The following is a 27,951-nucleotide window of genomic DNA, read 5'->3' as shown; positions in this document are numbered from 1 at the left end:
ATTAGCTGTCTAGCAAGAGCTGTCACCTGCCGTGTCCCTTGGTGCCTTTCAGTGAGTTCTTATTGGCATTTGAAATCTGCAAATAGGCAAGCCTCCAGGTTCTGGCACCCAGGCGGAGGTTGGGTAAGTGATTGATTTATCTTCCACAAAACAAGTCCAAGAGCTGCTCCTCTGGCCCGACCCTGCCAAAATCCTGGAATATGGGAGCTCAAGAAACTGGCTATTTTAGTACTTTCAGGAAGTTTTTAAAGAGAAAATGAAATTGTTACGATATATGAAGATTGGTTAGCTTTTTCTCCTGTTTAAAGTGTCAGTGTAGAGAAGGAGAGTGTAGCAAAGAGCTCGACCATTGATTGCCTATTTAATGTTGCCAACATAGTTGATCTCTCTGTGCTACAGATTTTATATCTAATGATCAGAAAAACTTGGAACGTGATAGACTGATGTTTTCCAAAATTTTCAGAACAGTTTCTTGGCCTCGTGTCTGGTGAGGAACTATGTATAGACAAAGAATAGACCTGGAATCATGAGGCTGGAGCTTGTTCCAACTGAGTAGCTCTGGAATCTTATATTAGTTCCTTGATCTTCTTGGCTTATCCCCTTCATTTGTACAAAGACAATGAAACCATAAGAAAGTTTTATTTATTAGATGTGTTTATGATTTCTGTTGTTGTGGAACGGACATTTTTCCCAATTCAACAAAATGCAGTAAATCCTGTTTTTTTAAAGAATGGAAAACTTTCCCTTTTCTTGCTAATATAAGGAAATTTTAATGTTTAATGAATGACAATACCTTACTAGAATTATTTAATGTGCTAAGGCAATCCGATTGGAAAAGATTAATGATGTTGTAGATTGTGTGCTGACAAATTGTAGCCTCCAGTGCACATAACTGACCACGTCTAAAACTTCAAGTGTAAAATGTGTTCATTAGCAACATCTCTTTTTTCTTGCTACTCTTCAAAGCATGGTAATACTGTGCCCTTTTTCCACCATTTTGATTAATATTAATTAGCTTACCCCCCACCCCCAAAAACCCTTCCATGTATCAATTTTATTTTTAAAATATTCTAATGGTTTTAATATTTTAATTCTCCTTTTTTATTGATGTCCCTTTCTCTAGTTTTTTTTTTACTCTTTCTACTTTTTGAGGTAAAAATAATTTTTATTTTTATTCTTTTTTGTTTAGGGATGGAGAATTTTTAGGGAATGAATTCTTCTCACAGTTAAGCTTTTGTTCATCTTGATTATATAATGTTTTTACAAATATTAGTCATTAAATATTTTGTAATTGTAATTTTGATTTGTTAACTTCAACCAAGAGTTAATTTAAGTAAGTGCCTTTTAAATTATAAACAAACATGCAAGAAAAGGACATGATTGGCGCTTTATTTAGTTTTCATTATCTTTAGCAAATGTGACTAGGTTTTTTTTTTTGGAAGTGTAAATGAGTAAAAGAAAAATTTAAATCTTGATTTTTCAAAGCGATTTAGTTTCTGTTCTTTTAAAGTATACTTGTCTGCATGTTTACTAGAGCAAAGGCTGTTGCACTTATAACCGTCATTGGTAGGCTGGTTTTGCAGAGAGTATAAAAATCAGGGCTGGTTTCCTTCCTCTATATGCACTCTATCCTGCACCATTAAGAACAATGGAACAGTTTTTTGAGTGAGACATGATAGAGATGTTTGGTAGATACTGTCATTGTTTAGCAAATATTCTGGTTTTCCTTCCCCTCCATGCAGAGTAAGTATACTTCCTGCCCTGTTGTTGGGTTTGGCCTTATGGCTTGCTTTGGCTGATGAGATGTGAGAAAAGATAAGGTATACTATGCGCTTACATGATTATACTCCTATTCTCTTTTATGAGAAAAGCATGCCCCCTTCTGTCTAGGGCTCAGAATGACAGACACATGAGCTGATTCACAGCCTGGAGCAGAGCCATCATAAGCCAATTCATAGATTTTATGTTCGAAAAGCAAATGTTTGTCTTTTAGAGCCACTGAGATTGTGGGGTTGTTACGTGGCATTATTTAATCAAAACTTGACTGAATTAAATCATTCATCTAAGTAAAGAAAAATTGGGCAGATTCAGTGATTTTCTTGCTCAGGATTATAGGGGAAAGAACGAACTCAGCCCTGGTGATCTTCCTGCATTTTAATAAATTTAGTATGTTATTTTAAAGTAGCGTATTTTCTTTCTACTTTATGCAGAAATCACATTTCTTATACTAGGTTTATCAACATCCATTATTTCTTTGCATATGGCTCTAGAGTCATTTTATCTGCTTTTCAGGCTTATGCCGATTTCGACCATGTGATACATGCATATAAGTATGTCTGTGATTCTTTTTTAAATGATTTTCACCGACATTTGAAACATGTTATATTAGTCATGGCCTCTCGTTTTTTGTTTTCCTTGTTAAATGAATATTGTGAATTCGTGGCAAAAACTTTGGGAATCTTACCTAAATTCAGTATAAATGGTAGACTTAAGAGTTTAACTGTTCGTTTTTGCATGCAAATCATTAGTCCATTTATTTATGCATGCATTCATTCATTTAGTGCCTGCTACGTGTCAGATGCAGTCCCAGATGCTGACAATATTACGAAGAAGGATAAAGTATTATCTCTGTCCCTAAAATGCCTTGTAATCTACTGGAGGTCAGACACAAAGACAAGTAAATTTCAGGAAGAGGAAAGTATGAGGTATTATGGCACCACCTAGGAGTAGGAAGACCTACCTCATTTTTGTTATGGCAGGGGATAGGGGAGTGTGCAGGGGTGAAGGTAGGGAATGGAGTTGGAGAAGGGAATGGAGTTGGAGAAGGAGATCAGATTTTCATTTAAGAAAGTTCATTTTATTAAAATTTATTAAAGTTATTAAAATGCAGGGTAGGGAAGAGACAGGAAAGGTCAAAATGAAAAACATGAAATGAGGGAATGTTTATATTCTTATTCTCTAAAGATAGACACTTCATTTTATATATAGAATTCTATTATTTTAAAATTGAACTAATCGATTTTTCCAAATGGAATAGAGAGATGGAGACTAGATCACATCATTAATTAAAATTGCAAAGTAATTTTATTATAATTAAGAAGTTAGAAATACATGAGGGAAAATTTTAAATGTTTTATATTTATCAATAATAGCTTTTTGCATTTACTGTAAATATATTGATCTGTGCTTTTCAAAAATAGCATGCTATTGTTTGCAACTGTAAAAGCAAATTCATTTTGATATGGGGTATTTCAAGTTAGATATTGCTTAAATATGGTGTCCTTTATGTATAACATGGGAATTTAGAAAACACAGTGATGTATCTGAAGGAAGAATTACCCAAGGAAACATTATATAATAGTAATACCTATCTATACACTTGGTAATTTGCTTTCAACTGAATTTAAAAAGCAAATACCAAAGTTATTGAGAAATCTAACTGCCCTAGCAGTTACTACCCCGGCAATACTAACAATAAGGTGCAAAAATGAATTTGACTAAGTTTTTTATGACAAAAACTTATTTTTGTAATATTACTGTAATTCATTTAAAGTAGAAAATTATATTTTTATTAAATATTATTTAACTTTAAAATTGATTATGTGGGCCGGGCGCGGTGGCTCAAGCCTGTAATCCCAGCACTTTGGGAGGCCGAGACGGGCGGATCACGAGGTCAGGAGATCGAGACCATCCTGGCTAACATGGTGAAACCCCGTCTCTACTAAAAAATACAAAAAACTAGCCAGGCGTGGTGGTGGGCGCCTGTAGTCCCAGCTGCTCGGGAGGCTGAGGCAGGAGAATGTTGTGAACCCGAGAGGCGGAGCTTGCAGTGAGCTGAGATCCGGCCACTGCACTCCAGCCTGGGTGATAGAGCGAGACGCCGTCTCAAAAAAAAAAAAAAATTGATTATGTGAAAACAAGTAGCATTGATTAATGTAAAATATATTTTGCTTTAATTGGGTAATTGAAAACAGAGGAGTTTCATATTGCAGTAGAAGTCTCTAGTTCCGTAAATACCTCATAGAGCCTGAAACCTGAAATTAAAACAATATCACTAAATTTATTAGACTACCATAAAGATTTTTAATTGATGTTGGTAAGTCAGTAAAACTAGGAATAAAAGTGAAAATCCTCATTCTTTGTTTTATGAATCTGAAATAGACTGTCGTCTAAGAGAAGTATCTTCTGTATTTTTTACCTTACTAGTTAGAAGTGGTATACAGAATGGTTTTACTAGCCATAATTTGTTTGTCTTGATTTATGTATAGCCAACCTTAATTAATTTTAGTCTGTGCACAGTATTTTAAAAAAATACTTGGCCGGGCGCAGTGGCTGATGCCTGTATTCCCAGCACTTTGGGAGGCCAAGGAGGGCGGATCACAAGGTCAGGAGATGGAGACCATCCTGGCTAACACAGTGAAACCCGTCTCTACTAAAAATACAAAAAATTAGCCAGACGTGGTGGTGGGGCGCCTGTAGTCCCAGCTACTGGGGAGGCTGAGGCAGAGGCAGGAGAATGGCGTGAACCTGGGAGGCGGAGCTTGCAGTGAGCCGAGATCGCGCCCCTGCACTCCAGCCTGGGCCACAGAGTGAGACTCCATCTCAAAAAAAAAAAAAAAAAAAAATGTAATTACTGCTCTCTATATGTTTACATATATATAATGTGTGTGTGTGTATGAAGGGGTGGCCTGCCCCTCCACACCTGTGGGCGTTTCTCATTAGGTGGAATGAGAGACTTGAGAAAAGAAATGAGGCACAGAGGCACAGAGACAAAGTATAGAGAAAGAAAAAGTGGGCCCAGGGGACCGGCGCTCAGCATACCAAGGACCCATGCCGGCACCGGTGTCTCAGTTCCCTTAGTATTTATTGATCATTATCTTTACCATCTTAGAAAAAAGGGAAGTGGCAGGATAATAGGATCATGGTAGGGAGAAGGTCAGCAGTAAGACATGAATAAAGATCTCTGTGACATGAATAAGTTTAAGGAAAAGTGCTGTGCCTTGATAGGCATATGCAAACATCTTCATAAACCTTTTTAGTGCATAAAGAGCAGCATTGTGCTAGCAAGTCCCACCTTTCGCCCTAAGGTGGTTTTCTCCTTTTTCAGTAAACAGAACATAAGATCCGGTTTTACACCGAGATGATTGCCCAGAGACGGGCAGGAGACAGATGCTTTTCTCTATCTTAACCGCCAACAACTGCCAAGAGGCCTTCTTTCCTCTTGTATTGGTCTTCCTCAGCATAGACCCTTCACGGGTGTCAGACTGGGGGACAATCAGGTCTTTCCCATCCCACGAGGCCATATTTCAGACTATCACATGTGGGGAAACCTTGGACAATACGTAGCTTTCCTAGGCAGAGGTCCCTGCGACCTTTGGCAGTGTACGTGTCCCTGGGTACTTGAGATTAAGAGAATGGTGATGACTTTTAACCAGCATACTGCCTTCAGGCACTTGTTTAACAAAGCACACCCTGCACAGCCCAAAATCCTTTAAACCTTGAGTCACCAGGCACATGTCTCTTGCAAGGACAAGGTTTTGGGTAGGGTCACAGATTAACAGCATCTCAAATATACAAGAAAATGGAGTCTCTTATGTCAACTTCTTTCTATATAGACACAGTATAAGTCTGATCTTTATTTCTTTTCCCCACATGTGTATATATGTGTGTGTGTGTGTGTGTGTGTGTGTATGGGATATCTAAACCATAAATATTTAGGCATTATGAAAATTATTTTTCTTTTATGACACTAGTGGATATTATTTTTAAGCGATTTCATTATAAATTCTTTAATAAAGTAAATGTATATTATTTCGTAAAATGCTGTTTTAATGATATGGAAGAATTTATATGTATTTTGCTAATGACTTCCATTTAAATTTAAACTTAATGGTCACATGCCTGTAAAAAATCCAGATTTTTCTGGACCATATTATTTTGGTCGTTTTCCTAAAAGAAACATATATCTGAATATAGAGTATTTCCTATATATCTTATATGGGAAAAATATGTAAGAAACATATTTTTATAAGGAGTAAACATAAAAAGAAGCATTGCATAGTGGTTAAGCATTCGAACTCGGAATTCAGATCATCAGTATTACCTCCAACAAACTGGGTGAGGTAAGTTGCTCCAACTTACTGAACATTTCTTAAGGTTCTGTCTATCTTTGATTACCTTACTAAGAAAACAAATACCTTAGGGAGTTGTGAAGATTAACCAAGATAATAAGTATAAAATGTTTAGCATGTTATTTAGCAGTAAACTTTATTGCTAAAAATTCTCTGGTAGTTTCTGTGTTTGATAAATATTCATCTTAAATTAAGGTGATTTAATCGGTTACTTTATTAAATATATGAAATATACTTCAGTTTTACATTATAGATAATTTATCCCATAACTGATTTGTTTGTTTGTTTCAGGTTACTTTTCACATAGAACCATATAGCAATCGAGATGATCAAAACATGTACCAAAATGTCAAGTATATTATAGACAAGTGAGTTTCTTCAGTATTTATAAATATTGTTATATTATCCAGTGGTAATTACTGTTTTAAGAATAGTACATTAAACTATATTTGAGATTTGAATGATTTATGATTATTCCATTTTTTAATAAAATAAAATTAAATTGTTATTTAATTTTATTAAAGGAACATTGCTGAAGTTCCTTACAATTCATTTTCTTTTTGGCAGATTGCTGTTTTTACTGTGTTACAGGTTTGTAGGCTATTTATGATTTCTGTAATTTTGATATTTTAAATTGACATTGTTTTCTAAACTTTCGGAATATAGCTTTATCTTTTTAAAAAGAAGGTTCAGATTATTAAAAGTGAAGTATTTCTTTTAACGCAGTAGACCCAGAGCTGATACTGTCATTTATATCTAGCCTGATCAAAAAGAATTTATTAATGCAGTTTTCATTTTTTCAAAGAATTTTACTGATAATAGTCTGACAGGTGCCATAGTCTTACAAAGAAACTTGTCAGCAACAGTAGAACATATATTAATGATAGATAAAAAAGCAGTTTATGTATTAATATAGAGAATCATAGGCTTTTTATGGCATTAGTCATCATTTGTCAACCTCAGTATGAGATAGTTAATCACTTGTTTGGTAATGTATCCAGTATCTCATTTTCTAATGTGTAAAATTAAAAATGCATTTTTAATTACTACATTTACACAACTGATTCCCCTAAGATATTTAAGTTGTTACAATTATATTATTCTTATCTTTAAATCAGAGACCAAATATTTTTTAGGAAAGAAAAATGTTATTACTGTCATTAGATTGTCTTTTAATATTTTAAGTTACTTTGACCAAAAGTAATATGTTCAAACTGCACTGATTCCTTCATTTTCAGTACATAAACAGTTTTTATCTGTAGCAAATTTGTTGTGAATATTCATTTCGCTTTTATATATGCTTATTTTCTAGATATGGAAATCATCCAGCCTTTTACAGGTACAAGACGAAGACCGGCAATGCTCTTCCTATGTTTTATGTCTATGATTCCTATATTACCAAACCTGAAAAATGGGCCAATCTGTTAACCACCTCAGGGTCTCGGAGTATTCGCAATTCTCCTTATGATGGATTGTTTATTGCCCTTCTAGTTGAAGAAAAACATAAGTATGATATTCTTCAAAGTGGTTTTGATGGAATTTACACATATTTTGCCACAAATGGCTTTACTTATGGCTCATCACATCAGAATTGGGCTAGCCTAAAAGTATTTTGTGATAAATACAACTTAATATTTATCCCAAGTGTGGGCCCAGGATACATAGATACCAGCATCCGTCCATGGAACACGCAAAACACTCGGAACCGGATCAATGGGAAGTATTATGAAATTGCTCTGAGTGCCGCACTTCAGACACACCCCAGCTTAATTTCTATCACCTCTTTTAATGAGTGGCATGAAGGAACTCAGATTGAAAAAGCTGTTCCCAAAAGAACCAGTAATACAGTGTACCTAGATTACCGTCCTCATAAACCAGGTCTTTACCTAGAACTGACTCGCAAGTGGTCTGAAAAATACAGAAAGGAAAGAACAACTTATACATTAGATCACCAGCTGCCTGTTTCTTAATGCATTAATTAAAGTTTAATAGTTATAAAAATCACCTAATTTTTAAAAATAGCTTTCGTTTTGCGTTATGGAAAGAAAACTGTCAAAACCAGTATATGCTAGTAGTTATATTTAAAAATACATTTTAAAAATTCTTACAGATAATATTATAATTGTTACCCTTCACAATACCACATGAGAAAATATCTGAGACAAAATGTATACAAATATATTCCTTATGGCATAATTTACTGCATTTCTGACTGAAATCAAAATTCTGATTTGATGGCAATTGAATTTTCATTTTACGATAGATAAATGCTTGTGTTACCTAAAGCACTTAGCACACAGTTAAATTATACTGACATCCTAGACCCAAAGAAATAGGGTTGTGTGTATATTTGGGATATCTATCATCAAAGAAAAAAAAACCCTGAAAGATAATGTACATGTTTTATGTCATATTTTTAAAATAATTTAATCAACTTTATTGTTTTAGTATTTAGACTCTGGATAACTCTTCAATAACTAGGAAATTCTTAAGAAAATCACTGTACCTTCCTCTCAATTTTGCTGTGAACGTGAACCCGAAATGGCTTTAAATTAATAGTCTTTTTTTTTTTATTTAATTACATAAATTAAACCTTACCATGACCAAATTGTGTTAGGAAGGCCTGCTATCTACAGCACAGTGTGTCATTTGCAGATTTGTGGTTACCTATACCATGCTAGGTGTTTTGGCATGTTTAGTGTTTCTGCTTTACAGTGCTGAATTCCGTATTTTAGAAGCTATGGAAAGTCCTTTTATGAAAAAGTTAATGATTGCTTCTCAGTTATTAGGAAAACAGTTGTTTCACAATTATTATGTAGATATGATGCTCAAATATTTTTAGTATATCTGGTCAATCTTTAAGTCGTTACTATTATATTATTCTTATCTTTAAATCAGAGACCAAATACTTTTTTAGGAAAGAAAAATGTTATTACTGTCATTAGATAGTCTTTTAATTTAAGTTATTTTGACCAAAAGTAATAGAGAAAATTTACTTACCATTTTAGATTCTAGAGACATGGAAATGAAAATTATTTTATGTCTAGGGTAAGTCCAGAAGTTTAGCTTTACATTAAGTTCAACACTGTATAATAATGAAGAAACTAATATTTTACTTAAAAACTAATACTTTCAATTTTTTATATAGTAATATCCCCATTTAATAAATGTTAGACTTTTATTATACCTATAGGTTAAAATACTTGTCCATCAATAACTTGTCATATTGTGACAAATTGATCACTTGTATACTAAAATTAAATCTGCTTAAAAACTAAATAAAATGCACTCTATTCTTATAGTTAATGTTTATAAGTATAACTATAGTGAAAAATATATATATCCTGTTACATAAATGTTATTTCTTAGGTGTTCCATTAAGAAAAGCAATAGAATACTAAAAAATAATGCCTATAAATCTTCAGAGTATAAAGACATCCATTCAGAAACATAAATTAGCACTAAATTTTTTATAAAATAGCTCATCAGATGACAAAATTTATTTTATATTTAAACGATGGTTTTGACACAAATTATGTTATTGAAAAGAGACATTACTGTTTAATTTATTTATAGTTTTGAAATTTGTCATTTCTCAGAGAATGATCAGGCCTTAGGAAATGAATACAGTAGTAGTAATCATTTTCTGGGGGAAAATAAAATAATAAATCACTATACTGATATTTTGATATAACCAAGCACTTACATAGTAATACTTTAGAGATACAACCTGTGGATTTTATTCTTACATCCATTTAACTTGAATATATTATTTTAGGTGTAATTTATAAATGTCATACCTAATACTCTTCTATAATGTACCATATTTCATTAAAGTTTTGTTAGAGAAGTATCTACCACAGCGGAGTTTTTGTCATTGTGTACATTGTGTATTTGAGCCCACCATGACAGAAAGTAAGTTTTAGGGCCGGTCGCGGTGGCTCAAGCCTGTAATCCCAGCACTTTGGGAGGCCTAGACGGGCGGATCACGAGGTCAGGAGATCGAGCCCATCCTGGCGAACACAGTGAAACCCCATCTCTACTAAAAAATACAAAAAACTAGCTGGGAGTAGTGGTGGGCGCCTGTAGTCCCAGCTACTCAGGAGTCTGAGGCAGGAGAATGGCGTAAACCCGGGAGGCGGAGCTTGCAGTGACCTGAGATCCGGCCACTGCACTCCAGCCTGGGTGACAGAGCGAGTCCTCCGTCTCAAAAAAAAAAAAAAAAAAAAAAAAAAAAAAAAAAAAAAAAAAAAAAAAGTAAGTTTTAGGAAATAGTTGTGAGATTAAGGGAAAGTCTATAAAAACAAGGTCAGCATATTCTCAACACAGATACCACCACTTTCTATCTTTTTCCCATTGTAGACATGGCGAATCCACACAGCATTCTTCACCTCTGAGCTTTGTTGTGATCCTCAACACATTACCCTAACCAATCAGCAGTAACAGATTTCAGAGTAGGATAAAGCAGATTCTGTCTTCATTGTACAGTTATTCTCAATGGAAGAATGGCATCTGATCTCATAATTACTAGTTTATATTAATATCTGTTTTTTTCTCCCTTTTTAATAAAATAATTACAGTCATCCCTCAGTGTCTGTGGGGGATTGGTTCCAGTTACCCCTATGGAAACCAAAATCTGCAGATGCTCAAGTCCCTGATATAAACTGGCATATTAGTTGCATATAACCTATCCTCCTGTACACCTTAAATCATCTCTAGATTACTTATAACACTTAATACAATGTAAATGCTATGTAAATAGTTGTTATACTATACCGGTTAGTGAATAATGACATGAAAAAAAAAAGTCTGTGCATCTTCAGAGTTTTCAGTCGGCAATTTCTTGGCCATGGATGTAGAACCCACAAATAATGTGAGCCAACTGCATTAGGAAATATCTCTGATAATTCTGTTAATTCTTAGAGAGGAAAGCTTTCAAAATCTTCCTCAGGTATTCATTACAGCTGCCTTTACCATTTTATTTGTAACACAGTTTAAATTGTTATGAACTCAAGTAAATAAGAGCAAAGAATTTCTTGATTCAAAAAAACTGTGTTTGAATATAGTATAATAACTGTTAAAACAAAGTGGTATACATAAAATGCATGAATCATAATGGATTCTTTCATAAGTTATTAATTTTTATGGTTTAATCAGTCTAATTGTTTTGACTGTATAGAAACCAAATATTTTACTGTTTCTTTTAAGGACTAATATTGTCAACAACTGCTGTTATTAATGTTTACTTGAGTTAACTTTTTTCTGTTTTAAGACTGTAATTAAAAATTACTATTTTGTTACATGGAATAGTTAATTTTTACTTCATAAAAACATAGATGTAATACATTGTATTTTAGATATTAAAGTCTATCATTTCTCTTTATGAAATGTCTTATTTGATTTCCGATTAACAAATGAAAAGGAGTATCCAGTCATCATTCTTTATATGTTTTATTTTTTGAGATAACGCAGCACTTACAAAGTAGATATCTTTAACTGCATATACTTTTTAAATCTATAAGCTTGTGTTAAATATACACACATACATGCACACATAATTTTTTTTTAATTTGGGAGCTGTTTTTCTATTTTTTTCTTCTTCTTTGAGTATAATCATATATTAGCTCTGATATCCGTTAGGAAATTAATATTCTAAAACAGCAAAGTAACCAGCAGAGAACCTACCAAGTTCCTGCAAGTTTTCAAACTGACCACAGTTAGCCAGTTTAAACATGACTGCTCCTAAACTCTACAGTGCTTACAGAAACAGTCTTTAAAAATCTATATTTAAATTTTGAATTACACTCACATCCCGTAGTGAAGAAAAGCAATAATTTACAACCAGCAAAATTTCAGTTATTTTTGCAAATATTTATAATTTCTAAATGAAAACTTGATGTAACCACAAGCAAAAAGGCTTTATGGCTCGAAGCATTACCTTTTCCGTATTAAAATAATACAATTTAAAAATTATATTAACATTTCTAGTCTTTAAAAAAATGTACTCCAAATTAAGTTTTATACTATGTTGTCGTATATCCACATAAAGGCTAAATGTTATTGTGGGCTTGTTGCCAGATTATTATCCTTGAGAATTTAGGTACTATTTTGGCTTAATTACTTTCTAGAGACTAATTCATCCTTAGTCAAATCAAAGAACTGAGTAGTAGCGCTATTATGTTCCAACTATCAATGAAGGGAGGAACATTTTTCAAAGTGATTAGCTTTTTTTTTAGTTGTTATATCATTACTACTTACGGCATCAAAAGACAAAGGGCTAATGAGCAAAAATAGTCATACATCTAAAATTTATTGAAATCAAAACATAATGGCACTTTTATATTGGATATTCTATATTGAAAGATACTGAATTTCAGGTTTCTCATATTATATTAAATTACCCATAAATTTTACCATAAAGTCAAAAAATCTTTGGAAGCTTAAACCCCATATAAATATTTTATGATAGAAAAGAATAATGCCCTGTAGTAAGATAAAACTGCTTACAATTATGGTATATGATTGTATTATGCTTTTGTGTTTTCATTTTTTAAAAGAATAGGTTAAAAATCTGAGCAAAGATCACTATAAGCAACACAATGAGAATTATGAGCTACTCAATTATATTTAAAATACATGATTACAATTATGTTATTGTATAAAAGTGCTTTTGAGTTTTACCAAAAGTCATTATCAAAACACTCTAGTTGTGTTAATTTGATAATAGAGTCTAATGTAATACAAATTTTGCCCTGAAATTGCCTTGAAAATATCAAATGCAAAAAAAAAAAAAATCTATTTGGAAGAAATTCAGCTGAAATGCATGTATTAAACTTTAGAAATTTTTATGTTTGAACACAGTCACCTAAACGAGTAGCATGCCACAACTTTTTAAAGAGGATATTGCATAGGATATTTAGTTTTTCCGCTCTGTTAAAACACTGCATCTCTTTGGGGTTAGAAAACAAATTAATAGAAACCCTTAATCTTGTAAAACTGAAACATTAAGAAAATACCAATTATAGATAGATAGATGATAGATAATACCAATTATAGATAGATAGATAGATAGATAGATAGATAGATAGATAGATAGATGATAGATAGAATTGTGTTAACTACTCAAGCCTACTTTTGGCAAGTAAAAACATCCTTTCATTAAATATTGTTTGTGGTTACATAAAAAAGTGTTTCCAAAGAAAAACCTATTGAAATATTATTCTTTTTCTTGAAAAATTGTTTTTTAAGGTCAGAAGCCAAATGGGAACAAGAAGTGGCAGTATGGTGCATTTATTTTTATATACATGAAAACAATATAAAAGATAACAAATTCTATTTCATTTATTTCTATCTTGAGATACAGAAAATAAGAAAAATTTCATTAACCAGAGAAAAGAACCATTAAATGCTAAAATAGAAACTAAACAAATAATGTATCATTAAAGAGTAGTTACTATAATATTAAGAATGCATCTGCCATAACCGAAAAATATAAGGGAACATTCCTCATGAGGCTGGTATAGCATAAAGCCAAAATCATAGGACCATGTCATTTATTCACATAGATAGTGAAATTCTAATATGAGCAAATCAAATACCACAGTGTATAGAAAGGCTGCCATGATCAAGTTGAAGTTAGTCTAGATTGAAAGAAGTATTTTAACAAGAGAAAAGCAATGAATTACATTGACAACATACTAAAGGTAAAGTATTGCGGCGAAGAATTGATAAGATTCAATATTTGTACATGTTTACTCCTGGCAAATTAGAAACAGGAACATTTTTAATCTGAAAAAGGATATCTACCAAAAACCCTACAGCAAGTATCATAATGAGTGATAAAATTTGCTATTTTTCTCCTTGAGATAGGGAAACAAGCAAGGCTGCCTATTTTCACGAATGCTACCCAACATTGTATTGGAGATTCTAGTCACTGCAGTAAAGCAGGAATGATTTAGTGAATGAAGTACTTTTTATGTTATGCCCAGACCGTTTATTCCCCGAAGAAGACCACCAGAGTCCAGAGTCAAAGCCAAGAGGCAAGGATCTTTATTGCAAGGTCGAACTTGGTCCCTCCGTTCCACAACATACAAGAGGGCCTCGAACAATGCGTGCGCTCGCTTCTTATACCCCGATGTAAACAGGATATGTAAAGTTACAGAGAAACAAGGGAATTCTTCTGGTTACAGCATTACAATTGGTTTACATTTTAAGTTATACTTTTAGCAGTTTTCTTATCGGTTCCTGCGCTTTTACAATCGGTTGTAACCTTATCGGAGATTCTCCAGGCCATGATATATGGAGGAATGTGTTTGTGTCGGGCCCAGGAAGTGGAGGCATATGGGGGGGATGTGATGTGTCGGTCTCGAGGCTATGATATATGGAGGAATGTGTTCTTTCATTTACATATAAAATTCGAAATAATCTACAAATAAATTAGAGTATTTAGCAAGTGTTACGTACAGTCCTATTAAAATCAGTTAGAAAACCTCACAAAGTTCCCTTATGAAATTTAAAATCTAAAGGAAGTTTAGATCAAAGCTATTTTTTTGCATATACTAAATTTATATTTATTGAATGCTGCTTTTCTATATATCATTTTTAATTACCCAGTCTTAAATATTAGCCACATGGCAGAATATTCAGTCATTAATATTAAAATGAAACAGCCTAATCTCTGATTTTATGTAAAAAATTAACTGCAATTATGATTGTTTGCTAAATTCTTACTTGAAAATTTGCTTTACTGTAATATTTAGGTAAAGCACATTATTAAAAATTGCTCTTATTAGGTATATTATAAATATCTTAAAAATATTTAGTAGCAATCATTATATGAACAGTAACTGAGCTCAAATTCTCCTATTTTTCCACCTATTAGTATTATGTGTTTGTAGCTACAGACTTAATCCCCAGATGAAATTATTCTGGTAATGCAACACTATTTTCTCATTTTTTTCCTTAATTCATTCTTAATTAGCATTTACATAAAAGTTCCTGTTATTAGAGTACAGGCACTGTCTTTGCAAAAAGGATTTGAAGTATTTTTCTACAAAAGGTAAATATTACAAAATTAATGTATAAATAATGATGGATGGAATTTTTAAAAGAATGTCTATATATAGTGCTGGTGGTATGTGTGGTTGAGTTCACGTTTGTAATTGAGCTTCCTGATAGTCAGTCCAAGAGGCTATATGGCTCTTTCTGCCAAAAAAGCAGCACCTCCTTTCCCACTGGGGGCAAACTTTACCTTGTCAATTACATTTTAACATAAATTTCTCAAGTAGAAATTACACCTAGGGTCAAAAATGCAAATGGTTACGGGAACCTGTTAGGGAATGTAAATGAATTCGTCAGGTTTAAAACCTTAGAGTCCCAGGGACTGTGGACAATTCTCACCTAAAAGGAGTGCTCGGCCGGGTGCGGTGGCTCAGGCCTGTAATCTCAGCATTTTGGGCCTAGGCGGGCGGATCACGAGGTCAGGAGATCAAGACCAGGCTGGTTAAGATGGTGAAACCCCATCCCTACTAAAAATACAAAAATTAGCTGAGCATGGTGGCGCACGCCTTGTTACCCAGCTACTCGGGAGCCTGAGGCAAGATAATTGCTTGAGCCTGGACCTGGGAGGCGGAGGTTGCAGTGAGCCGAGATCGTGCCACTGCACTCCAGCGTCGTCTACAGAGCTAGACTCCGTCTCAAAAAAAAAAAAAAAAAAAAACGGAGTTCTCAACAGCTCCTGTCAACATTGCCCCTTTGTTGTTATGGGTCTGTAAAATGAGGAGGTATATCTTGCTGTGTGTGTCTGTTAATTTTTCTGATTATAATATGGTCAAATATTATAAAATATTTTTAAATTTTTAAAATGTTCGCTGGTTGAATCTGGCTAATGGATCACTAATGAGTCACTAATTTGTGACCTGTGATACAAAGAATATAAAACTATGTAATTTATGAAAAATGGCCTCAACATTTTGTAACATTGAGAAGGGAATTTCATATGACGAGTCATTGTATGGTGACTTGAATAAATTGTAAGCATATAACAATAAAAAAGTCAGTGAAAGTGAATCCATGGGGGCTCTGTTTTTGGGATAGTTTCCTTCAGCTGTTATCTGATGCAAAATCACAGATTAAAGCATCTAAAGAAGTAAGCTAGATGAATATCTCTTCGCTAATCTCTATTATTCCTTCTAATTTGGCTTTTGCCTGCCTGCCCACCACTCGACCTTTCTTTCTCAGGCAGGTGGGAACCTTACCTTCCTTTCTTTCTTATTTGCTTTCAGAAAGGATGTGATTTATTAGACTGAATAGCATATGACAATACAGTTTCAGTCAAAAGTAGAGCAAGAATAGGAACATACCTATTAAGTCCACATTGTGTCCAGTATTAAATGAAAACAAAATTATAACATACATTGCTATACTGGTGGTCACAAATTTAAGACTTTGAATAGCCAATATGAAAAAGGATATCTAGTCATCTACACAGTATACAATATTCATAGTATAAGAAACAAATTTCTCAAGAAAAGTATAACTGCCTTAGTATTAAAGGAGAATTCTTCTGAGGATTCTCATAAAGAAGATACTGTAATATAATGTACGTTATCTTGATCAGCACATTCCCTAAAATAGGACAAACTTCATAACAGTTTATCGTATAAATATCTATATAGTATGTGATTATGATATCACACCAAAGCACAATTCACTAAAAGTAATATTTTGGAAAAGGAGTGTGTGTGTGTGTGTTTGTGTGTGTGTAAGATGTCCACGTACCTTCAAGCATTTTTTTTTGAGTATTCACTAATGAAATATTTCTTGGATTTCTGCCAAAGAATGTAGTAGTTAAGGGAGTTATATGCATGAATAAGACACTAGTTTCCTGCTTTCATGGTGCTGACAGTTTTTAACTGTTAAGGCACTTCATTTTTGGTAATGTAGATTTATATTTATTGATTCCTTAAGTTTAATTAGTTATGCCTTTCTCATAAATCAAAAAATAAGCAAAAATATTGACTAATGACTGATCTGCCCTGTTTCCATATCTTTAAAATGAAGTCATTGGACCAGATGCCTGCTGAGATTGCATTTAATATTAACATTTTTATGTTAATCATATCAATGTCATGAAAACTGGAAAAAAAAGAGTTTGCATTTCTCTAAAACAGCTATAAAACTGGGGGGAAAAGTAAGTTCTATAAAATTATGAACCTTAAATTCACATTTGTTATCCACTCTATATTTTGTTACTTTATTTGCCTTTCTTTTTTTTTATTTATTTTATTTTTTTTTATTATACTTTAAGTTCTAGGGTACATATGCATAACGTGCAGGTTTGTTACATATGTATACCTGTGCCCTGTTGGTGTGCTGCACCCATCAACTCGTCAGCACCCATCAAGTCATCATTTTGCCTTTCAAGTAACATTTCACTCACTTTCAAAAACTACTTGGTGGTTTCTTTTAAAATTAAGCATATCTTTACCATGACCAACAATTTTACTCCCACTAGAGTATAATTTCTTCTCTTCCCTCCTCCTCTTTTCCCTATATCAATTGATGACATTCTCATTCATGTCACATAAGCAGAAACCTGGGGTCATTCTTTGCCTTATCGTACTTTGTCATTCCCTAAATTCCATATAGCACTAAATATGACTTCCTTTTTCCTCAAAAATATTTCTTAAGTGTTTACCCTACTCTACATCTGCACTATCTCTGACAAAGTCCAGGACATGACTGTCGTCCACCTGGGCTATTATATCATAACTAATTTGTTTATATCTATGGCATTGCTTAATTTAAATTAATATCCAGAATAAGAGTCTATATAATTCTCTTGCTTCAAATCTTTCAGTGATTTCACATTGCCTGCAGAATGAAGCACAAACGTCTTCAAGAGGTAAATAAAATGTCCCATTACTATTCTATGCCCACAACTGCAGTCTCGTCTCCTGGTTTCTGTTACATTCATATTTTGCTTTGACTCAATAACCAACACAACTTGTTATTTCATAACCTCATGAAGATCACTTTTGTGTGTGTTATGTCTATTCCATTGTTCCTCACTAGTTTACTTCTACTGGAAAAAGGACAAGAATGTTAGAGGAGGAAAAAAATAAGCATTTCTAATAAGTACCTAATGTATGTCAAACACTGTATTAGGTGTTGTAATATTTATTTAATGTAATTAAACATAATATTATTGTTATTTAACGTAATATCCATTCAACATTCTAAGTTTTGTTTATTTTATGGTTAAGAAAACTATATGTTGTAACTTGCCAATGTCTCACATCTGAAAAGAGATGAATCTGAACAAACTATCCTTCTACTATAAGGTCGACTCATCCAGAAATATTTCCCTACACCCAACCCTCCTCCTACTCTCACAGACATTAGGCACTTAGAGTACAACTCTATTTCAGCATTTACTATATTCTGTTGAGATAAACTTCATACCAGAGTATCTTTGTCTCTACTCAAGCACCTTGAGGGTCAGGCATATCTTTGGTTTCATTTAAGAACATAAAATGTTTTAGAGAGAAAAGAGAAAATAGTGCCGTAGTTTGACTATATGTCCCAATGCTCATGTGTTGGAAACTTAATCCCTAATACAAAAGTGTTGAGAGGTGAAAGCTTTAAGAGGTGAATAGGTCAGGAGGGCTCTGCTTTCACGAATAGATTAAAGCCGTTATTATGGGAATGGGTTTGTTACTGCAAGAGTGGATTTATTATAAATGTCAGTTTGGCCTATCTCTTTCTGTCCCTTCCTTGCTCTGCTGTTTCTTGCCTTTCTGCCTTTGACTATGGATGAGGCAGCCTGAAGGCCCTCACCAGTATGGTTCCTCAATCTTGGAAATCCCAACTTCCAGAGCCTTGAGACAAATAAACTTCTTCTCTTTATAAATTACCCTATGTATGGTATTCCGATCTTGGATCTCTGCTCCCCATATTTAAGTGCAATTTTCATCAGCTGTCTAGCCATGGCTCAAGTGGTCCCAGGTGCAGCTCGACCTGCCACTCCAGAGGGTACAAGTCATAAACCATGGCAGATGTACAGAATGTAAGTAGTGGGGGCATGGCTTCCTCTACCTAGATTTCAAAGAATGTCTTGGACAGCCGGAGGGCCCAGGCAGAGACTTGTCACAGGAGCGGAACCAGACCATCACAGAGAGCCCCTACCACAGCACTGCTAAGCAGAAGCATGGGGTTTCTCTGTGCCACCACAGAGAATGGCAATGCCGCTCCCACTAGATTATTCATACTGGGAAGAGGACAAGAGAGAGAGAGAATGGCAGTGCTTAGTGGAGCCCTGGGAGTAGGGTCTCACCTAAGACCCAAGAACTATAGCGATGCCAGCTTAGAGAATCAGCCCAGGAGAGCTGCAGACAGGAGACTCCAACCTCTGTCTCTACTGCCTTTATATTCCAGTGTTTGACAAAAGTAGGTGCAAATTTAGTGCATGTTGAATTGAAAAAAAAATGATTCACATGAAACTTTGCATATACAAAAAAAGTACTATACAGAAGTTTCTGTTCATGAATATTTCTTATTAGCTGTTATTTTCTTCAGCAAGAAGATTGTACATGTGTTCTATGATTTGATGGTTATAGCCAAATAATACTATACTGGCATATATAATTTTCCTTTACCTTCTTTAAATAAAATATTAATAATAAAATTGTAGTTATATTTCTTTAGTTTTTTAAATAAATGAGCTATTTATACAAAGTCAATTTCAAAAACATATAAGAACAATCAAAAACAATAAACAAAATAATAATTGCTTACATAAATAAGGCTTCTGTGTTGATATAAAATATTAGTGGCAGAAATTCTGGAAGTGACCTATTTAAACGAACTTTCAATCAGTCATTTACTTTAAGAGTATAATGTTTGAGATACTCATAGCTTCCAACCTATTTGCATAATCCCTGTGCTCTTTCCACTAAATGTTTTGCTAAAATTAGCACAGCTATTAAAACAGACCATGCACTAGAAATTATTAAAGAGTAAATATTGACATGCTTTTCAGTCAGTATAACAATTTAGAAAACCATATGTTGAATATTAACCTCATTTCTTCATTAATCATGGTTCCTAATATACAAACAATTCTTTAAAAGGAGAGCAGAACCAATTATTTTTGTTTATGACAAAGTCCTACAAACATTACCCAGAATATTTAGTAACTGACCTAAGTATGAGAATTGGGTTGGATAAGCAGTTATCCTAGGAAATCACATGGAGAAGCCCTGCAAATTTTGAAGATATCCTTTAGAGTCAAAAGATAGACTCCTATAGTTCATTCATTATCCTATTTCCTCAAACCGTCACTACTTTCTCCTCTCCTTCACTTAGAATTGATCATTTTTCTTCCTATTTAACTGAGAAAATACAAGCAATTGAAGATAACACCTAATGAGCCATCCTTTATACGATTCCCTTCTTTTGAGTGTGAGCCGAATCTGTAATTTACGTGCAACAGAATATAGCAGAAGTGGAGGCTTTTGAGGATGCAATCGAGAGCTTTAATCAGTTTAAGTCAATCAACAGGTAGATAATGCTGGGTGGACTGACCTAATTAGGTGAGCCCTTTAAAACAGATCTAGATGTTAGAGACAGAAGAAATTAAAGACGCTCTCCTGCTGGCCTTGAAAAAGTAAGCCACCATGAGTCTACAACTTCAAGAAAAGAAATTCTGCCAAAAAAAAAAAAAAAAAAAAAAAAAAAAAACAGCTTGGAAGAGTACCCTGAGCTTACATGAGTCCTCAGTGCTGGTTGACACTTTAATTGTAGCTGTGTGAGACCCTGAACAGGGGACCTAGTGAAGCCATTCCTGATATACTGACTCATGGAAACTGACATAATAAAATAATAAAATACATTGTTTCAAGCTACTAAATTTGCAATAATTTGTTACATGGCCTTATAAATTTAATATGCAATCAAAAGAAAATCTCTATATGCCTCTACCACCAAGTACCCTCTTGCATATGTGTGTTATTTGCTCTGCCAGCCCTTCTTTTCACTGTGAATAAACTGTCCTTTTCTTCATCAAAACTAATCCCTCTTTGGGGTTCTAAATCCTATTTCCTCATGTCTGCTCAAAGGCATCTCTATGACCGTGGTCCTTTCTTATTTCCACATTATTAATTTACCCCTTCTCTTTTGTAAATAGTTCACAAATAGGATCTGTTTTCTTCCAAATTCAAAAACCATGCTTCCTCTGGTATTCTTTCAAATGAAATAACCCCAGTCTAGACATGTGCAAAAAACATCTGACAGACTCAAATTGAGAGTCATTCTGCAAAATATTGACCAGTAATACACAAAACACAGGATTACGAAACAAAAAAAGATAGAGAAACTGTCATAGACCAGAGGATATTAAGGAGATATGATGAATAAATGAAATATAGTATCTGAAATTGGATCCTGGAACAGTAAAAGAATATTAGGGAAGAACTGCTGAAATCTGAAGAAAGTATGAGGTAACCAATGTTAGTTTCTTAGATTCAACAAATATGCCATGGTCAACCCCACTTTCTTCAGATCTTACTCAAATATCATCTTCCCAGCAAGGCCTTCTTTTACACTCTATTTTATTAAAGATCATACCCCTTACTTCTATTTAATAAACATACACAGTGTGCTTTTCTATGATGAGAAAATAAAATGAACATAATTCTCCATTCCCAAGGAGTTCAGAGTTTTGAAGCAAAATAATAATTTTCTCAGAAGATACCTGGTTTTTGTTTTTTCATTGTTTGTTCTGCCAAGTGTGTGTGTGTGTGTGTGTGTGTGGTGTGTGTGTGTGTGTGCGCGTTTTAACACTTTCTGATAAAAAATCTCACCTTTAAATTTGAGGAACCACCCTTTTCTACTCTGTGTAGTCTCAGTGAGGTCATTCATCTCTGGACCTTTAGGTTGGACATATGATATTAACTGGCAAAGTGATCTTCTCTCTTTCCTACAGTGACAGCTCCAGAGCTAGGCATGTGAACCAAGCTCCAGTGAGCTTTAATAACATAGGCTTGTAGCACTTAACAGATAGATTTTGTCCTACACGGAAAGCTTCTATGAAAAAAGCCAACACAGAGGAAAGCAAAAGCAAGAGGTGGGCAAAAAGACAGCTTGATGACATATTTTTAATCCTCAAATTCTACCTTGGATCATATCTGCCTTTAGCCTCTCCATTCCCTTAACAAATAAACTTTTCTTTTTTGATGAAGCTAATTTAAGTTGATTTTATGTTATGGGACTGGAAGAGTCCTTATTAATAAAATCTTATATAGTGTTATAAGTCTCAAAATAGAGGTAGATATGGTGGATGCATAAGGAAGACTCAATACTTTTTGAAATGCCAAAGAAATACTCACAGAGTCACCCCTAAGTTTTAAAGTCTCAATAAGAACATATGGACAAGCACAGGAACAACCGTATTAAATTATTGAGTTCGTACTGTGTGCCAGGCACTGTTTCAAGTATGTTACATACATCATAGATTAGATCTTATTATTCTCACCAGTTTACTGAGGGAGAAAGCAGTTAAGTAAACTTGCCCAAATTGATACCTGAGAATTAAGTTCTTATCCACTGAATTCCATAGGATGCTATTTTCAAGAAAACAAATTTTATAATATGTAATTTTTAAAATGTTTACCATTTTGTTCTTATAACTCATTAAACTGGTACACAAAATATTTATTATGAATTGGAATATCTAACAAGAGGAATAATTTGAGCTAAAACCATCTAACTTTGGTTTAATTAAGGTGAAGAATATACTGAAGACCAAAGGGGAAAACAGATATGTTGCACAGTTGACAAGAGAAAACTTACTCTTATTAGATTGATCAGTTTTCTACTACATGTGTGCTTCTACTCCCTGATTAGAGCAGTTATTGAGGAGCATGAACAATTGTATACAAATCCTTATGAGAATCAAGCATTTCCTCTAGTGTGGCTGACATATTTAACCAGGTAAAGGTGACAACACTTGCTTGGATGGGTTAGTGGGTATTTTTTCTAGGAGTGCAACTTAGTGAAGCAAAGAAGAAATATTTTGAGAAACTGTAGGGTAATTTTTTTATTTGAGTTTTTTGTTTGTTTGTTTTGAGACAGGTCCTCACTCTGTTGCCCAGGCTTTAGTGCAGTAGTATGATCATGGCTCAGCACAGCCTTGAACTCTGGGGCTCACGTGAACTTTCAGACTCAACCTACCAAATAGCTGGGATTAGGCATGTGCCATCACACCTGGCTACTTTTTTAAAATTTCTTTTATTGAAGGTAGGTGTCTTACTATATTGCCTTAGCTATTCTCAAACTCCTGGGCTCAAGTGATCCTCCTGCCCCGGCCTCCCAAAGTGCTTGGATTACAGGCATGAACCACCACACCCTGTCTTATTTTAACAAAATAATATGCTAAATTCCTTAAGGAAAAGTGACAAATATTTTTGAAGATGCATGAATACTCCTATAAAACTTGTCAATTTTGAGAGACCTTCAGGTTTCTTTTATTTGCTCACAAAATTTAATAACATCTAATACCAGTTGATAGAGTTTTTTCTATCTGCTCTAGCTTAACTTTTTGTCCTGTACATATTCCTCTTACAAAATAAGTCATTCATTTTATTCAAATGGTAACTCATATGTCTTGGTTGTGTCCCCACCTTTCAAATCTCATCTTGAATTGTAGCTCATATAGTTCCCAAGTGTCACGGAAGGGACGTGGTAGGAGATACTTGAATCATGGGGGCGTGTTTAATGAAACACCCCAAACTTTTCCTTTAATTAAGTGTCTTTCATTAATTGACAACTGTTCTTTTATTGCTCAGCATTATGGCAGCATATATTATTAAGGGAAAAGAGAGAAAATATTGTTTTTCTTTAATGATGCCCTGCAACACATTGGTCTTTTTCAAAGTTTAACTTTTGTAGGCACTAATCCAAGTATTCATAAGCTGAGATATTTCTTTGTTAACTGTGCACATATTTCCATGAACTCTAGAGGAATGTGTTTTTATTCACCATTTAGAAGCATCATGCCATCTTAATTACTATGCTCAAGAAATAAAACATTTTAAACTATGAATTAAAAAGCCAATGTTATCTAACTAGCTTTGAGTGAGCTGACAATTTAATAGTGGTACTTCACTAAAACCTAAGCACTTTGGGAATAAGTTAAAAAACACTTCATTTTCAAATTTAAAAAATCTAGGAGTTCTTTCTCTTCTTTCATTTTTCCCTTCTTTCTCTTTACTCCTTCATTGCTTTCTGTCTTTTCCACCTACTTCCTACTTCTTCTCTTCCTCCTTCCCTTATTTCTTTCCTAATTTCTTTGTTTCTTTTTTTAAAAATCAGTCTAGTGTTACAAATGGCATTTCTTCAGACCAGATTATAGGCAGAAAAACTGAGATGAAATGCAGGATGCCATGCTTTGAAAAATCTTTTATTCAATTTATAAATCGAAACAAATTAATTTTACATTTTATAATGTGCCTTAACTTTATGATTTTGAAAGTAAACTTTAGTTTTATGGTCTATCACACTTTTTCATAAATTACAAACACTGAATAAGATAATAGCTTGATATTACATCACTACCTACATATATTTTGGTTACAGCATGTTCATTACTGATTTATCATAGATGAAGATGAAATTCTTGACTAATATTTTTGAGTTCCTACCAACTATGCTTTAACTTTGTTATCTCTTTAGCCTTCAAAGCATCTTCTATGCCAAGGGAGCTATCCTCAGCTTCATTTTTATTTTCCTTACCTATAAAATGAAAATAATAGTAGCACTTACCTCAAGGAGTGATGTGCTAATAGTTGAAATAAATGATTCATGGTAACCTGCCTAAAGTGGCTGAACTAACAAGTGAAAGGATCAAGGCTTTTTAAACCTAAATCTGTCCAATTCTAGAGCATGTGTGCTTAACTACAAACTATTTTGCTATAGTAAGATACAAAAGCTCACTGCTGCTGGAAAAATCACCCTCCCTAGCTCCTGCACTGCTCTCTATTAGATTGAAGGGAGGACAACAGAGCTTGTCTTACTCTCACTATGACCATGGAGCTCATTCTCCAGTTACCCCAACCTATTTCTAAGAAGGATATACAATTAGAGTTAATAATTTATTTCTCTATAAGATACCATCAGGACTAATACCATTGTGTCCTATAACCCTGTTTATCTTAGTCCTTGACAGGAAGTCCAAACCTGAATATCCTTCCTCAACTTATCTCCAAATGGCATTGAACAGTCCTTTATCATTTAAATGAACCCCAATTATCCTAACCTCCTGGTACTGAAGTTTTTGTGTATTTTTTTTTCCTTTCAAGAGTCGGTATGTCCTTTGAATTACTTCTAATAATAAAACACAATACTGCAAAGGTGATGGCATATCATATCTGTGATTATGATACATAAGATTGTAATGTCCATTTTGCTAGAAGACCCTCCTCCTTGTTGGTTTTGATGAGGCCTTACTGAGGAGGCCTTCATGGCAAAGAATGGAGGGTGACCAGTCAACAGCCAGCAGGAAACTAAGGCCCTCAATGTATCAGTCTACATGGATCTGCATCATACCAACAACCACATGAGCTTAGAAATGAATCCTTCCCCAGTCAAGTCTTGAGAAGATAACTTTGGCTGAAATCTTTTTTTAATTGAAAAATAATTTAATGATGAAATATATCATATTTGTTAATATCTTGCTTGCCAAAATGTTTCATATTATCATTGGCCTATATCTCAAAATGCAATATATATATTGAAGGCAAATTTATCATTAATAAAAGTAAATGTAAACCTATAACTCAATGGAAGGGAGGAGCTGAATTCTTGTAAGTCTGAATTAGATCATCAGGGTTTTTTATTTCTTCTAAAAAGAAAAATAATGGGATACATGTGTTCTACATATGTAGAACATGCAGGTTTGTTACCTAGATATATATGTGCCGTGGTGGTTTGCTGTACTTATTGACCCGTCCCCTAAGTTCCCTCCCCTCACCCCTCTACCCCCAACACCCTGGTGTGTGTTATTCCCCTCCCTATGTCCATGTGTTCTCAATGTTCAACTCCTACTTATGAGTGAGAACATGTGGTGTTTGGTTTTCTGTTCCTGTGTTATTTTGCTGAGGATGATGGCTTCCAGTTTCATCCATATCACTGAGAAGGACGTGATCTCATGATCTCATTCCTTTTCTTTTTTTCTTTCTTTCTTTTTTTTTTTTTGGAGACAGAGTCTCATTCTGTTGCCCAGGCTGGCTGGAGTGCAGTGGCAGGATCTCTGCTCACTGCAAGCTCCGTCTCCCGAGTTCATGCCATTCTCCTGCCTCAGCCTCCCGAGTAGCTGGGACTACAGGCGCCTGCCACCATGCCCAGCTAATTTTTTATATTTTTAGTAGAGATGGGGTTTCACCACATTAGCCAGGATAGTCTTAATCTCTTGACCTCGTGATCCGCCTGCTTCGGCCTCCCAAAGTGCTGGGATTACAGGATCTCATTCCTTTTTATGGCTGCATAGTATTTTATGGTGTATATTACCACTTTTTCTGTATCCAGTCTACCATTGATGGGCACTTGCGTTGGTTCCATGTCTCTGCTATTGTAAATAGTGCTGCAATAAACATATGTATACATGTGCCTTTATAGTAGAATGATTTCTATTCTTTTGGGTATATACCCAGTAATGGGATTGCTGGGTCAAAAGGTATTTCTGGTGGCTAAAATCTTGACTACTGTCTTGAGGAGGATCAGATAAGCCATAACTGGGCTCCTGAACCACAGAGATTGGGAGATAAAAATGTACATTGTTCTTAAGCTGCTGAGTATATGATAATATTAATACCGAGCAATATGCAATTCATATACTCCTGAATCCCTGAAACTCTATCAATGCCCTCTGGAATTTACTCAGGAAATAGAGGTCATCAGAAGAGTATTTCTATAGCTTCCCGTCAGCAAATGTTACAAAATCCTATGTATATTTTTCTTTACTATTCAACCATTTCTCTCTTACAGTGTATGAACTTCCCATATTCCTAAGACCATGATTTGAATTGTATGTTTGATCCCATTGTCTCACTGCTTCTTAAAGGCTTTGATTCCAGAACTATTTTTTCTCTCACCATCATACTCATCATCACATTTTTTTCCCTATGGGATATTTCCCATTTGTGTAGAAGAAGGTGTAATAATGCCTTTTTTTGCCCCCATGTCCTGCCAGATACAGCCATCTGCTCTTTTTATAGCAACTTTCTCAGAATAATGGCTTTACACTCTTACCTACTTCTCCTGCCAGTCTCTTTTGGATCCAATTAATTTTATTTTCCTACCACTCCACTAAAAAGGCTCTTATTAACGTCCCTGATGACTTCCAAATTGACAAATTCAAAAGGTAGTCCGTAGTTTACATCTTATTGAAGCTCACAGCTGGAACACAATTGATCCCTTCCTTCTCCTTGAAGCACTTTCTTCCCTTAGTTTTGGTGACATCACCCACACTCCTGGGCTCAAGTGATCCTACTGTCTTAGCTTCCCAAAGTGCTGGGATTACAGAATTGAGTCTCCACCATGCCTGGCCCCTCCTGCCTTTCTTTACCACTGAAGCTTGCAATGCTTCAGAAGTCTGTTCTTGCACATCTTCTCTTCCCTATCCACATTCCTTTCCTAGATAGTCTTGTCTAATTCCATGGGTTTAACAATCATAGATATGCATATAACATCCAAAACTGTATCTGTAGTGGTGACTTTTCTTCTGATCTCCAGGCTCATACATCTAATCTGCAGTTGGATTTTT

General features: G+C 34.3%; 1 protein-coding gene across 2 annotated transcripts in view; it reads left to right on the top strand.

The window, feature by feature from the left end:
* Nucleotides 1-8,494, top strand: part of MANEA (mannosidase endo-alpha) — a 30,140-nt gene extending 21,646 nt beyond the window's left edge. For both annotated transcript variants that reach the window (XM_023205864.2, XM_023205865.2), the window contains exons 4-5: nucleotides 6,423-6,499; nucleotides 7,444-8,494. In XM_023205864.2, the coding sequence (XP_023061632.2) occupies nucleotides 6,423-6,499; nucleotides 7,444-8,101 (735 nt within the window). In that variant the 3' untranslated portion in view covers nucleotides 8,102-8,494. The remainder of the gene's footprint in view (nucleotides 1-6,422; nucleotides 6,500-7,443) is intronic.
* The last annotated feature ends 19,457 nt before the right edge of the window (nucleotides 8,495-27,951 follow it).

The sequence above is a fragment of the Piliocolobus tephrosceles genome, chromosome 5, assembly GCF_002776525.5.
Source record: "Piliocolobus tephrosceles isolate RC106 chromosome 5, ASM277652v3, whole genome shotgun sequence".
In the NCBI taxonomy this organism is placed as follows: domain Eukaryota; kingdom Metazoa; phylum Chordata; class Mammalia; order Primates; family Cercopithecidae; genus Piliocolobus; species Piliocolobus tephrosceles.
The sequence above is the reverse complement of the archived record's forward strand: the minus strand, read 5'-3'. Positions and strand labels throughout refer to the sequence as shown.